This window comes from Schistocerca gregaria, chromosome 9 (genome assembly GCF_023897955.1).
Source record: "Schistocerca gregaria isolate iqSchGreg1 chromosome 9, iqSchGreg1.2, whole genome shotgun sequence".
Classification (NCBI taxonomy): Eukaryota; Metazoa; Arthropoda; class Insecta; order Orthoptera; family Acrididae; genus Schistocerca; species Schistocerca gregaria.
The window spans coordinates 158,090,270-158,102,513 of record NC_064928.1 but is presented as its reverse complement, the minus strand read 5'-3'; the positions used below and the strand labels follow the sequence as shown (position 1 = coordinate 158,102,513).

The 12,244-nt window shown below is 45.6% G+C and overlaps 1 protein-coding gene across 2 annotated transcripts in view; it reads right to left on the bottom strand.

The window, feature by feature from the left end:
* Nucleotides 1–12,244, bottom strand: part of LOC126291839 (uncharacterized) — a 501,394-nt gene that overhangs the window by 329,380 nt on the left and 159,770 nt on the right. For both annotated transcript variants that reach the window (XM_049985553.1, XM_049985554.1), the window contains exon 2: nucleotides 3,743–5,103. In XM_049985553.1, coding sequence (XP_049841510.1) covers nucleotides 3,743–3,855 — 113 coding nt within the window. In that variant the 5' untranslated portion in view covers nucleotides 3,856–5,103. The remainder of the gene's footprint in view (nucleotides 1–3,742; nucleotides 5,104–12,244) is intronic.

Below are 12,244 nucleotides of genomic sequence, written 5' to 3'. Positions count from 1 at the left end.
TCACACGTACGTAAGCATCCTGTCTGATCAGCCCCATCCATTCATGCCCATTGTGCATTCCGACGGGCTTGGGCAATTCCAACAGGAAGATACGATACCCCGGGTGTCCATAATTGCTACAGAGTGTCTCAAGGAACACACTTCGGTGTTTATACACTTCCATTGGCCACCAAACTCCCCAGACATGAACAGTATTAAGCATATCTGTGATGCCTTGGGACGTCCTCTTCAGAAGATCTCCAGCCCCTTGTACTGTTACGGATTTATTGACAGCCCTGCAGCATTCATGGTGTCAATTCCTCACAGCACTACTTCAAGAGATTAGTAGACTCGATGCCACATCGTGTTGTTGCACTTCTGCATGCTCTCGGCGGCCCTATACGATGTTACACAGGTGCACTAGTTTCTTTAGTTCTTAAATGTGTATTGTATATAACCCCACATGATAAAAAGTGAAGTTACTCCTTAATAGACGACACTCGTCGCTGTTCTCCACTGTATGTGGTGCTGAGCGGTAGCGCATATACATATGGCCCTCCACCGTTGGCTTAATCAGTGGCAGTGTTGTGGGTTTCAGGTGCCAGTTAGCTGTATGGATCAGCACAGTAACGTGGTTCGACGCGAATATGTAGTTTTCGAACGAGCTGATTATCACACCGTGAACGAAGTTGCCCCATTCGTTGGACTATTAATTCGGACTATGCAATGTGCCTTCGAGGAATGGCGTACCACATGCAACCAGTTAACACTAACCAATCGGAACCAGAGATGAGTATCAGGATTTGCCGCTGTCAGTGAATGCAACCACACATACAGGTCTCAAATGCACCAAACGATACGGGAAACGCACAGCAGCAGACTGGAGCTCCGTAGTGTGGTCCGACGAGTAGCGACTCTCCGTCTTTAAAAGAATGCAAAGTGTCGAGTGCGCTGAAGGTGCCGTGATTCATTTTACCTACGGCGTATGTGTACTGGGTGGTTCAGAGCGGCGATGGTGCTGTGATGTTTCGCGAGTGATATTCATTTAACGAATGTGTCCATTACTTAGGGTACGCGAAACATGAAACAGAATCTTTGTTTCAACATTCTCAATGAACAGCTGTAGGCCTATCTTTCACATATAAATAATAAGGTTGCTGTACACACTCCCATCTGCCAAGATGACAGCAACCATGATCACAGAGCTGCAAACGTACATTGGTGGCAGACAGCTGATGTCACCTTGCCAGGGTATGACAGACCCAGTGATGTTGGAACTATTCACTGCAGTCCATATTGCATGGGTCAGGGAAATGACTACCGTGGACGTGAGAATACTTGAGATGTTCTTTCGTAGCCAGTGCATGTAGCATCGCCTTTTCTGTCCATGCAGTCAATGGAGACCAAAGTAATGCTAGTGTTTCCTCCTCCATTCGTTTAACAAGTGGACCCCTGGCACTTTGCCTCAGTCGATCCTCTCAGCCACCCTATTGGACTGGCTGACTCGCTAAATCAGTCGATCCTAATCCCACAGAAAATCTCAGGTACTGTTTGGTACAGTGGGTGAATCTTAATAATCAACATGCCCGCAGTTTCGTAGCTCAATGGCAACTGATCATTAAAGAGTGACAGCTGAATACAGCTTACCTGAAGAAACTTGCGGGCTCCTTCGCCAAACTGAGGCCATTACCAAAGCCGGAGACGGTGTTAGGGGGTATCAGCGAAAGGTTGGCAAATAAATAACTTTTGACGACTAGAACGGCAGACCTGAGAAGATATGTGATGAGCATTGCGAAGGACCCTGGAGAAAACCATACGTTATGGTGAGACAACATTAACAACACATGACAAAGTCTGGAACGAGAATTGTTGTGGATTCATGTGTGACCGGATGGAATGTTGTCTGATTTCGAATATTAAAGCGGTCTGGGTTTAAATCGAACAGAAGCACGAGGGAAACCAAACACACCATAAATGTTCTGACAAACACGTCTCACTGCACTAAGCGAGGACTGTGTGACGTAACAAGGCGAGGTTTTCGTCAGACGACGTGTACATGCAGTGTGTCAGTTAGCAATGACATGAAGGTTTTCTGAGTTACGAAAGATTGCCGGCTTCCCGACATTTACACGTTCTTGGAGAGAGGGTGTCTTACATTACCCTATAAAATGTTCTATCTTTATCTGTGGATGAGAAAAACCAGGCCTTTCATAACCATGATAGTTGTGCAAATTAAAAAATGGTGTAAAATAGAGTGGTGGAATTATATATTGATCACATCAGATGTGATACTTCAGGAAGGAGGTAAAAACGGTAAATTTATGATAAAGTTGAGGTGGAAATATTGGAGCTCTCTAACGCTATCACTCGTTCCAGTGCCAGGACAAATAAAAAAAATGACACATTTCGTTACTATACCGTGAAACTTATTGAACTTAATAAATTGATACGACGCTCAGCGGTATGACAACAGATTAATCTCCCATATTCACTCATATTATTCCCATGTTTGTTTAGCTACCTGTAGGCTGTAAATAATTACTATTTCATTACCTTTGGGAGGCTTCATTATTAACAGAATGTTACACACAGCAGGATCCACTTGTATTAATACATTTCTATTAGAATAAATGTAAATGTTTTTATGTTAATTATATTCAAAATTATGTGACGCCGATGGGTATTATTAATGTCGCCACTTATGGAAGAACAAGAAATGCTACGCCTATTCTGAGTTCATTAGAGGAAAGAACAGGAGATCTTCCCGTGAAGAAGACTTTCTATTTATGTCAACAAAAAATTAAGATGTGTTCGAGTCTCATGAATCAGGACAATCATGGTGAGGGTAATGCCAAAACGCGAGAGTTTGTGTACGAAAGGCGGGGGGGGGGGGGGGGGAGGGGGGGGCGGGGGTGCGAGGCAGCTAGCTCAAATTTGCAGTTTAGGCACGTTAATAATGGTAGACGTAAAGCTGTGAGGAGGGGGCGTGAGTCGTGCTTGTGTAGCTCAGTTGGTAGAGCTCTTGCCCGCGAAAGGCAAAGGACCCGAGTTCGAGTCTCGGTCCGGCACACAGTTTTAATCTGCCAGGAAGTTTCATATCAGTGTACACTCCGCTGCAGAGTGAAAATCTCATTCTGGAGAGTATTTGTCGTGAGAGACGGTGAATTTTTGTATGGGAATCGCGCTACTTCAGGTTTTGAAGGGGATTGGAGTGTGAACGATTCTGGAGATATGGTAAACTTCCGAATCAAATTTTCACTCTGCAGCGGAATGTGCGCTGATATGAAATGTAGCAGATTAAAACTGTAGGCCGGACCGAGACTCGAACTCGGGACCTTTGCCTCGAGGGCAAGTGCTTTACCAACCGCGCTACCCACGACCCGTCCTTACAGGTTTAATTCCGCTAGCACCTCCTCTCCTACCTTCACTGAATCTCTCCTGCGGATAATGCAGAACTAGCACTCGTGGAAGAAAGGAAATTGCGGAGACACGGCTTAGCCACAGCCTGAGGGATGTTTCCAGATTGAAATTTTCACTCTGCACTGGAGTGTGCGCTGATATGAAACTTCCTGGCAGATTAAAACTGTGTGCCCGACCGAGACTCGAACTCGGGACTTTGCCTTTCGCGGGCAAGTGCTCTACCATCTGAGCTACCGAAGCACGACTCACGCCCCTAGTTGGCCAAGGTCCCTAGTTCGAGTCTCGGTCAGGCACGCAGTTCTAATCGTCCAGGAATCTTCATACGGTAAACTTGTTGACTCACCTTCGTCCGGCTGGTCCAGCACCGGAGGCCGTGCCGGCGTTGCCCAGGTCATCCTGCTGTGGCAGGATGGTGTACTGCAGCGAGTTCTCTCCGTGGCGCACCGTGCGGTACATGCCGCTCACTTGCTGGAAGGACGAGACGGCTGCCGAGGAAGAGGGGCCCTGGTGGCGGGCGAAGCCCAGAGATCCCAGCAGCGAGGTCCGCCGGGTCTTGCGTCGCACGCTCTGCTGATGCGCCTGGCGAGCCTCGGGGGGGTCAGCCAGACTGGACGCTCATCCACTGGAGGACTGGGCTGGAGGCGGGAGTCTCAGGCCGACAAGACCACTGGGGAGACGACTGTCTGGCGCTGCCAACAGGCCACCAAAGTACTGCGCTAACCAGCAGCCTAGGGCTTCCTGCAGATTACTGGCCAAGCATTCACTTGGAGGTTCCAGAAGGTCACCAGATCACTGGGGAATCAGTCAACCTGGAGCTTCCAGCTGGTCACCAGACTACTGGGCTAACCAACAACCAGACCACTGATGAACTGGCAGGATCCCAGCAGGCCAAGTTACTCGTCTGCCGCAGATTCACCTTTTGCCAAAACTACTGTATCGCGCTCGAATCTACTAAGGCCAATCTCTCTATACGGCTGGGCACTTTTGGCACAATCAGTCTTCTCCTTACTGCTCACCACTCGTGCTGTCTTGCAACTGGGCAGTGGATGAACGGAAGACTTCTCGAGAAGAAATTCGCCAGACTGTTTCTCTACTTCCTAATATGCAGTGGGATGGGAGGAACGTGGAACACGGTATCAGCCAACTGCGAGCACAACGCTCTGGTTGTATATTAACAACAGACACTCTTTCAGGAGAGTGTGATGTGCTTTTGGTGGTCACCAAATCTCAGATGAGGCCTAGTGATTTTTCAGATCCTCTTTGACCAGTGCATCAGAACTTTCTCTGTACTGCTCCGTATTTTCTGAATGATAAATGGAAAACAAGCAGATGGCAAATGATTGTGCACAGCGAATATTCTTGTGAAGGCAATAACCAGCAGTTTTATCTTATATGACAAGCACCGCTTCCTGTATTTTTTTATTCACATCTGTCTTTTCAAAACCAGTATGTCTTCCCCAGGATGTTAGGCGCAAATGTAAACCTCAGATGGAGAGGCTTGTTAGATGGAGGTTGAGCTGTGACAGAACTACCACTACTGCTAGCAGATGGTCCAACACTACTGTTTATATACGACGATCGATGAATGCGCTTCAGACCGGAAACGTTTCGGGAAGGCAGTGGGATGCCTCTTCAGGAGCCGACGTTCCTGTCGGCCGATTCGTCTAGAACTGCTTCCTCTTGCTCCATCTGCTGCTTCTCATCCTGCAACAAAAGAGAGGGTAGCTGTCATCCACAAGACTTATCAAATCTATAATAGGTGGGAGGATGATTGCAGAGGACACCTGCCAACGAATATACAAAAAATAATGGGAAGGGTACAAGTACAAGCCTGGTACCACGACAGTCTAACATGGACAGTAGGAATGCCACATAATATTTTCGTTGTAAACTGCTTCAAGCGGCCTGTAAGATTAGTGTCTTGGATATGTATCCGATGAAGGTGAATAGCAGGCCTGTTGTTTATATCTGTCTTTAGAATGGTTTTTACAAAAGGGAGAGTACGTAGAGCAATAAACAGAAGCAAGAAATTCGAAACATCACATCACACAGTGTAACACCCCAAGAAACCCGAAGACCCAAATAAGAATGTCATGATATCTTAAAGTAGGGAAAAGTGTTATCCCGACAGGTACGACAGCTTTGACAATAATATAACACTTAAAGTTTTGATGAACACCAATTTCAATAATTACTGAGATGACATGAAAGAAAGCTAGAAAGAAAGGAAGTTTATTTTAATTAGCTATCAAACATCTTAGTAGTAACTGCAAATCAGTACGACGAAAGTTAATTCCAAAGTAATATATCGGTCAGAGATAACATTTATTGTGAAAGAGAGTTGTAAACGCGGCGAAAAGGAAATTCAATGCTTCTACAAAGCTCGATCATGGAAAAGTTATTCGCTTGTTAGCTTCCTTGCTATCAAGTCGAGAGAGAGCACCGTTTGTTATTGTACTACAAACGGAACGCTACGAGATTGATTCTATTAAAAAAAAGTAATATTGTGTGATAGAGATGCGCGGACTTTGTTCTCAGTTATTCTGACTTGAAAACTTGAACTGAATTGATATTTTGATAGTGCACGACGAGTTAATGAACTTTAATTATTGGAGATATTATTGTTCGGCTTAACCTTCATCAAAGTGAACAGTTACAACGAAGAATGGACATAGTATCGAAGACTGAAATACCTGATTAGCCTGGAGTAGGAAACATAAATAGGAACACACGAAGATAACACAAATACGCCGATTGTAAAAGTTGTCGTAATTGTCACATCACCAAATTAAAAAGAATCGTAATTGGTCTGATCCATCGGTGTGCGTGTGGTGTGATGATGATAAACTAACTGCTAAGAAGGAACAATAAAATTGTTCGTCAGTAATGGAAATCTCACGTGTTGGCTCCAACATTAATTGAACTGTATGATAGTTGATGATCAAAATTAATTAATTGTGAATATTTTAATTGAAAGAGTGACTTGATGAACATTGGGCATTAAAAGGGAGTGTTTTGCCCAAATTTATATCACAACGCTCAAAAGGAAGATAGCATTATAGATTATTTCTGGATTTGCGTCGTGCCGTAGCGAATAATTCTGCCTAGCAACTTAACAAATGCTGATGCTGAACCGCAAATGAATTTTTTCTCGCTTCAGTGGTGTGAAACGACGCAGGTAATGAATGATTGCGTCAATACTGTGATAAATAACTAACCGGGCACAACAAATTATCATAAAACCATTGTTGTTGTTGTGGTCTTCAATCCTGAGACTGGTTTGATGGAGCTCTCCATGCTACTCTATCCTGTGCAAGCTTCTTCATCTCCAAGTACTTACTGCAACCTACATCCTCTGAATCTGCTTAGTGTATTCATATCTTCCTCTACGATATTTACCTCCACGCTGCCCTCCAATGCTAAATTTGTGATCCCTTGATGCCTCAGAACATGTCCTACCAACCGGTCCCTTCTTCTTGCCAAGTTGTGCCACAAACTCCTCTTCTCCCCAATTCTATTCAATACCTCCTCATTAGTTATGTGATCTACCCATCTAATCTTCAGCATTCTTCTGTAGCACCACATTTCGATAGCTTCTATTTTCTTCTTGTCCAAACTATTTATCGTCCATGTTTCACTTCCATACATGGCTACACTCCATACAAATGCTTTCAGAAACGACTTCCTCACACTTAAATCTATACTCGATTTTAACTAATTCCTCTACTTCAGAAACGCTTTCCTTGCCATTGCCAGTCTACATTTTATATCCTCTACTTCGACCATCATCAGTTATTTTGCTCCCCAAATAGCGAAACTCCTTTACTACTTTAAGTGTCTCATTTCCTAATCTAATTCCCTCAGCATCACCCGACTAAATTCGACTACATTCCATTATCTTCGTTTTGCTTTTGTTGATGTTTATCAATATACTCCTTTCAAGACACTGTCCATTCCGTTCAACTGCTCTTCCAAATCTTTTGCTGTCTCTGACAGAATTACAATGTCATCGGCGAACCTCAAAGTTTTTATTTCTTCTCCATGGATTTTAATACCTACTCTGAATTTTTCTTTTGTTTCCTTCACTGCTTGCTCAATATACAGCTTGAATAACATCGGGGAGAGGCTACAACCGTGTTTCACTCCCTTCCCCACCACTGCTTCCCTTTCATGCCCCTCGACCCTAAAAACTGCTATCTGGTTTCTGTACAAATTGTAAATAACCTTTCGCTCCCTGTATTTTACCCCTTCCACCTTCAGAATTTGAAAGAGAGTGTTCCAGTTAACATTGTCAAAAGCTCTCTCTAAGTCCACAAATGCTAGAAACGTGGGTTTGCAATAGACAATTAAAATCAGCAGTTCGCATCCCTGAGAAGACTGCGCGGACTCGCAAACGGACTTTCATACATTACGCGAGGAACCATTTTCTTTAGAGATTTCCAGGTGCTGTTCCAAGTTATTGATGCGTCTCCATTCCACCGACCGAGCTGTAGCATTAGCGGCTCTACATCAACAGCGACAACAAAAAGGGGAGAGGGGTCGTCACAACAGGACTGTTTAGCAACGACCTCTTACCCCTCCCCAAAGTCCCCTTTTCTTTAAAATATCAGGTGTCTGATTACAAATGTGCTAACGTGTTAAATACACTGGTCAGCCAGAACATTATGACGACCGACGTACTATCGATATAAATCCATCCAGTCGTTATCCGCTTGACGTGTCGAGCAGTGACCGCTAGTCAGACACACGCACTCTGCGTGTAAGAACAGTCAGCTTGCTGTCCGTGTGTAGAATAGGGAAGCTGCGCCCTCTATCTGAGTTAAAATATAAAAATGAAGTCCCATACTCCGTGATAGAGCACAGCGGAACGATGCGGGAGGTCCGCACCGCTGTACTAGGCAAGGCCGTAGTGGAGGTGGTTTGCCATTGGCTTCCTCCGACCGTGATGGGGATGAACGATGACGATGAAGAAGCCGAGAGCAGATTGTCATGGCCAGGCGGCTCAGCACGAGCATTTCGGAAATGGACGGTTTGTCGGGTGGTCGAGAAGTGCTGCGGTGAGTATCTTCAAGACGTGGAGAAACCAAGGTGAAACCACGGCCCTGGCGTCGTGGCGTTGGGTGGCCACACCTCATTTCAGTCGGCACACGTCGTAGCCTGGGCAGTTTGGTAAATAGGCGGAGAACGGTGGCGGAACTAACATCAGACCTTGACGCTAGACAGAGTACCAGTGTGTCTGAACCCACAGTGCACCGAACACATGCCTTCCATATGCCAATGTTAACACCGCGACATCGGCAACTGCGACTGATATGGTCACGTGACCATCGGCCCTAAACGTTGGTACAGTAGCAGAGCGTTGGATGGTCTGATGAACCCCGATACCTTCTTCATCATGGGAACAGCTTCTGCTGCGGGTTACATAAAGACCGTAGCAGTGCAGGAGCAAGATTATCTAGTTATCAAGTATATTGTATAAACTGCAAAAGTATATCATTGGACGACAAGTAGTTGAGCAGATGCGATGTTTTAAAAATTTAGACGCGTGAGAAACTAAAGGTTTACTTAAAACGGAGCGGAGATTACCCGAACTATTCCCATACGGCGTTCAGTGATGAGGGCACTTAGTGACTTTCAACAAATTTTAAACAAATCTTCAGATTGAACTCTCCCCATTGGATACAAATGTAGCACGTTTGTGGAATGATCACTGTTCATCACATTTGCCAGTACTCGCGTATACTGACGAGAACTAGTGCGTTTACACGATCTTCATCACACCCCGTAGATCTTCTTGAACGTGGAAACTCACAAATGTGAAACGATCCTCCTTAAAACTAGACAACCATTTCTTGCCGTGCCCTGTCCAATGGCATGATCCCCAATCACGGCGCAAAAGTTTCCACTCGCCTCCGTTTCTGCTACTCTACTGAAATCGGAAACGTTCCGATTTCTCCACATGGCACTCTAGTGCCCACAGCTCCACTCACTACCTTCGAATTGCAACACGCAAACTCAAATAGCAACAGTGTACTACATATAAAAAAGGATACTCGATAAATACTCACAGGACAAACAGTGGTGGTTGTCAGTTCCTATGGGACCAAACTGCTGAGGTCATCGGTCTCTAGGCTTGATCACTACTTTAACTTAAACTTACGCTAATGACAACACACACACCCATGCCAGAGGGAGGACTCGAATCTCGGAGGGCGGGAGCCGCGCGAACCGTGGCAAGGCGTCCGAGACCACGCTGCGGGAATACAAACATGCGAAACAAAAATACTACGAACTTCTCCACGAAACTAGTAGAAACACGTTGTCTGACTAGTCATTGTCATCATTCCATAAAAATTGCTTATTCTATGACTGCATATAATGCTAAGAGCCAAAATTTCATTGATGTTACCACTAGAAAGATCCTCAGTGAAATCCAGACACCTGGGATGTTGAAACTTCCCGGCAGATTAAAACTGTGTGCCGGTTCGAGCCCCGAACTCGGGACCTTTGCCTTTCGCGGGCAAGTGCTCTACCAAATGAGCTACCCAAGCACGACTCACTCCCCGTCCTCTCAGCTTTAATTCCGCCAGTACCTCGTCTCCTACCTTCCAAACTTCACAGAAGCTCCCGTGGAAATTTCATATCAGCTCACACTCCGCTGTAGAGTGAAAATTTCATTCTAGAAACATCCCCTAGGCTGTGGCCAAGCCATGTCTCCGCAATATCCTTTCTTCTAGGAGTGCTAGTTCTCCGAGGTTCGCAGGAGAGCTTCTGTGAAGTTTCGAAGTAAGAGACGAGGTACTGGCAGAAGTAAAGCGGGGGAGTGAGTCGTGCTTGGATAGCTCAGTTGGTAGAGCACTTGCCCGCGAAAGGCTAAGGTCCCGAGTTCGATTACGGCAGACAGCTTTAATCTGCCAGGAAGTTTCACACAAGCGCACACTCCGCTGTAGAGTAAAAATTTCATTCTACCTGGGATGTTAATGGGCTAAGCAATATTTGTGGGCTGGTGATAATGATACAGTCAGCCACAACCGGTACTGCCACCAACAGATTTGGAGAGCACTGGCACGAAACCAACTTCGTAGTCTGGCAGCTTGTGACGTAGCGGACCGCGGAATATTGCGGCGCGGTCACGTGCCGTGTTGATATTGGCCGGCGCCGTGCAGACGCGAAAGGCTGCAGCCTAATCAGGCGGGCGGAGATTGAGTTTCGCTGGGGGTGGCGGGCTTTGTCTGACCCCGCGCGCCGGCTAATGAGTCCCGGCGTACACACACCACACACGCCGGCTTAACACGTGTGTCCACTCGCGGTGTCACCCGGCCCGCAGGGGACGTGACCGGGTTACGCTCCTCCGTGTGGGAGGATGGTGGGGGGCAGGGCTGCGGAGAAAGGCGAAGCTGGTCTCCGGCGAAAGCCGCAGCGGGGGGCAGGCTAGCAGGCTATACAGAGGTCGCCCATAGCGACCAGTCGCATTCACTGCTGCTCATTAAAAATGTAGCACCGTGAAGTGGCCTGAAACAAGTAACAAAATGGTACGGAGTGTGTGCGCTCTTTATTAGGGGTACTACAACTATTAAAGCCGTGTATCGGATTCTACAATATTCAGTTGGTTAATGTATCAGATATTACAATACCTTTGGCGCGTATCATGCGCTTCAATAGGAGCTGAATGCTCAAATATCAGGAAATAATAGCCGGAGCACAGGGAGCAGGTTTGCAGAGTGTACATCGGCTGTAGTGAGAACGCGCGTTCACTACTGGTCATTGAAAATGTAGCACCGTGAAAGCGGCATGCAACAAATAACAAAGTGGTATGGAATGTGTGTACTACATGTTAGGAGTACTAAAATGATTAAACCCATGTATCGGATTCTACAATACTGAATTAGTTAATGTATCAGATACTACAAAACATTCTGCGCCTATCGTGTCCTTCAATAGCAGGGAGCGTGGTAACGGTGTATACAGAGGTCGTCCATAGCGACTAGTCTCCTTCTCTGCTGGTCATTAGAAATGCAGCACCGTGAAAGCGGCATGCAAGAAACAACAAAATTGTAAGGATTGTGTTTACTACATGTTAGGGGTACTATAACAATTATTGCCTTGTGTCGGCTTCTACAGTAATGAAGTAGGTAATGTATCAGATACTACAACACTTTCTGCCGCGAATCGCGTACTTCAATAGAAGCTTGCGCGCTAAAGCAGCAGAAAATGACACCCGGAGCAGCGGGAAGCAGGGTAGTAGAGTGTACAGCGGTCGTCTGTAGCGACCTGTTGCGATCACTGCCGCTCATTAAAACGCAAAACCTTGAAAGAGGCATGCAAGAAATAACAAAAAGGTACCTACCGGGTGTACTACATGTTAGGGGCACTATAACGACCAAAGCCGTGTATCGGATTCTACAATATTGAATTTGTAAATGGATCATATACTGCAATACTTTCTTCGTCTATCGGGTACTTCAATTTAAGTTTGTATGCTTACATATCAGCAAGTAATAGCTGGAGATTTTCAATGTATAAGGTATACAAGCCAACTGGTTGCTAAAGTTTAATGTAAAAATCTTGACAAGGTTTTAATACCACTGCGGGTATCTTCCTCAAAAGGAAACTCACATAAGTAACATGACGCTAAAATTGTAAACAGGACCTTAAGCCAACTGTTTGACTTGAGCTCCTTAGCTCGTCATGGACCTTAATTTTAAAATAATGTAGTTTACACTGAAGAGCCAAAGAAACTGATACACCTGCGTAATATCGCGTAGGGCGTCCGGGAGCATGCACGAGTACCGCAACACGACGTGGCATGGACTCGACTAATGTCTGAAGAAGTGCTGGAAAGAAC